The 3,163-nt window shown below is 34.9% G+C and overlaps 1 protein-coding gene across 1 annotated transcript in view; it reads right to left on the reverse strand.

The window, feature by feature from the left end:
- LOC100527300 (uncharacterized) overlaps positions 1-1,359 on the reverse strand; it is a gene marked incomplete in the record, with an annotated part of 4,624 nt that extends 3,265 nt beyond the window's left edge. Inside the window, 1 exon segment of the mRNA NM_001250869.1 lies at positions 1,236-1,359. Coding sequence (NP_001237798.1) covers positions 1,236-1,343 — 108 coding nt within the window.
- Between the last annotated feature and the right edge of the window lie 1,804 nt (positions 1,360-3,163).

Raw genomic sequence — 3,163 nt, forward strand, 5'->3', positions numbered from 1 at the left:
AGCTGGTGATTTTGTGTTGGCAAGTAGAATCAGTGAGAAAATTCCCATCAAGATGTTCCTTCACTGTTCTCCAAGTTCCACCCTCCAATCGATCAGCATACATTCTTTGTGTGAATTCGAAATGAAAACCTAAACACAAACACTTATTTGGTTGCAGAGGAGAGGAGATTGGAGGTGCAGGAACCCAAATTGTAAAAACAGTTGCAGAGAATCAAAACCCTGACTCAGTTCGATCGAATTGAGTATCAAGTTTGATGGGAAGAGAATCAGTGGATGCGGTTTCTGGGAGATCGTAAATACCACCCCAAAAAGAAAACAAATAAATGGAGAGAAATAGAGAGAAGAAATTTGGCATCGGGAATTGGGAAGTGTGAAAATATATCAGGTCTCCATGCTGCCACAGTCAGAAGAAAAGAGAGTGAGTGGTGTTGTTCGTCACAGGAACCAATCAGGTCGTGTTTGATTTGGATGCGTTTATACCGAATGTTGAATTTAGGTGATGTTGGGGAATAAACAATTATTCATTCTCAATTAACTTATTTTTCTGAAGATGAAATTATTAAGAATAGAATTTTTTTAAGAAATTATAAAGACTTGAATCCACTTTTGGTCCCCGTAGTTTAGCGATCATGCAATTTTGGTCTCCCAAAATTTTGCATTGCACATTTGGTTCCCATGTCTTTTAAATTAGGAATTTGGTCTACCATTAAATCTACCATCCAATTTTTAACAAAAATGGCTAACGTGACTCTGACATGGTGATGCGGAAGACAACGTAGCAGATGACACATGTGCCGGCGGTGTGTGGCACTAACTCTCCAATATTGCACAACGGTGATGCTTTGGAGTTTAGACAATGGTGATTCTTTAGGTTTTTTTGGGACCAAAATTACACAAATGTAGTACTTTAAAGCTAAAATGGCACATTTAACTTAGCCTAAATTTTTTATTTTTGCTTATTTTGATTTTATTTTCTTTATCTTATTAAATTTTTTAAATTGTCAAATTTAAACGGATCCCCCCAAAACTATCCTAGGAAGATCAACAGACCACTAGCATAAAAGGCTAAATGCTAGCCCACACCACACCATCTGAAAATCAAGAATGTGACTAAACACAACACCAAATCCACCAATATTAAGCACACCCACAACAAAAAATTCATAATTTTTTTTCACAGTGAAAACAATTGACATGCAATAATAATAACACTAACAACGATAATAATACAAGAACCTCTTTCCGGTGATTCTGTGTTGGCGAGTAGAACCAGTGCTAAAATTCCCATCAAGGCGTTCCTTCACTGATCTCCGAGTTCCACCATCCACCCGATCAGCATACATCCTTTGCGTTAGTCCCAAATGAAACCAAAACCCAAATCAAAACCTAAACACGAACACTTATTCGATTGCAGAGGAGAGAGGATTGAAGGTGCGGGAACCTAAATTGTGCGAAAGGTTGAAGAGAATCAAAACCCTAACTCCGTTTGATCGAATTGAGTATCGAATCTGATGGGAAGAGAATCAGTAGGTAGGGTTTCTGGAAGATTGCAAATTCTACCCGAAAAGGAAAACGAAAAGAAATGAAGAGAAATAGAGAGAGGAAATTTAGCGTTGTGAGAGAGTTGGGAAATGTGAGAGTTTATCAGGTCTGCATGTGGTCGCAGTTATAAGAAAAGAGTGAGTGGCGGTGTTGTCACAGGAACCAACTAGGTCGCGTTAGGAAATGCTGCGGAATAAACGATTATTCATCCTCAATTAACTTAATTTTCTGAAAATGAAATTATTAAGAATAGAATTTTTAAAAAAAAAACCTTCAAAGTCATTAAGGTCCCTTTGATACAATAAGCATGCTGTAATCTATTATTTAGTTCATAGTTTCACAATTATATATTTTTGTTTGTGTCGTCACCATCATTGTAAATCTACTTTTAGTTCATAGTTTCACAATTATATATTTTTTGGTTTTTTTTTAAAATAAAATATTGTATATTTAATTCTTATGTTTTTTAAATTGAGCACTTTTTTTCATCAATACTAAATTAAGCAATATGATCTATGTTAAGTTATTGGACAAATTGCCCTAAAAGGGTTACTTTTTTAAACTTATTCCTAAAATGAGACTATTTTTAAACATATTCCAGCATGGGTCTGTTTTCTACGTAAAATGCATGCAGGGAAGAAGGAAACCGCCAGCCCCATTGGCGAGTTTGGGCTGGCATCGACACGTGGCACGGAGTGCAGTGGTCTCGCCACTCGTATTGGCGATTTGACCATGCAGGGGAGTAGCTAGTTTGATTGGCAATTTCCACAGCTAGGACATCGACTTTTTTAGCTTTTGGTAGCGCTTTTTTAGGGTTCAGAGGCAGCTTTTTCAGCCCGGGTTTAGAGACAACTTTTTCAAACGGGATATAGCCAGTGTGACTAGCGAGATGACAAAGATATAGCCAGTGCTACTGGCGAGATCACTGATATAGCTAGTGGTGCTGGCGAGATCAATATGCTTTAAAATTACTTCAGTTTTTAAAATTGTTTGCTCTCCGTTTTTGAAAATTGCTCAACCTTTCCTTCTTCAAATTTAAAGTTTCTCAGCCTTAAAGGTTTGAAGTTTGCAATCAAATGTGTGTGGATGAAATTTACTTTTTGAAGTAATTTTTTTAGGCTGGAATAAAGTTTGAATGTGAAGTTTTTATTATAATTTGTTTTAATTAAATTAGTTTTGTATTTGATGTTTTTTTAGTGTTAAAAATTTGTGAGGGTTGAAGTAAAAGTCTCTTAAAGAAAAAAAAATTGTGTCATCATATTTTTTTGAAGAAAATATTTAGAGTCGGGAAATTATTTTGAATATGAAGTTTTCTAGTAATTTTTTAATTACATTAGGTTGGTGTTGATGTTCTGATAGTGTGTTAAAAATTGACGAGCGTTGTACTTTCAAGTGTGTTTAAAATCAAAAAATTTTGTGGCATCATATTTATTTGAAGTAAGTATTTTGAGTGTTGAAATTTTTTTTAATATGAAGCCGTAGTATTTTTTTAATTAGATTAGGTTGGTGTTCATGGTTTGTTCGTGTGTGTTAAAAATTTATGAGCCTTCAACTTCAACCGTGTTTAAAATCAAAATTTTATTTGGCATCATATTTATTTGAAGTAAGTATTTTGAGTGCG

The sequence above is a fragment of the Glycine max genome, chromosome 18 (genome assembly GCF_000004515.6).
Source record: "Glycine max cultivar Williams 82 chromosome 18, Glycine_max_v4.0, whole genome shotgun sequence".
NCBI classification, from domain to species: Eukaryota; Viridiplantae; Streptophyta; class Magnoliopsida; order Fabales; family Fabaceae; genus Glycine; species Glycine max.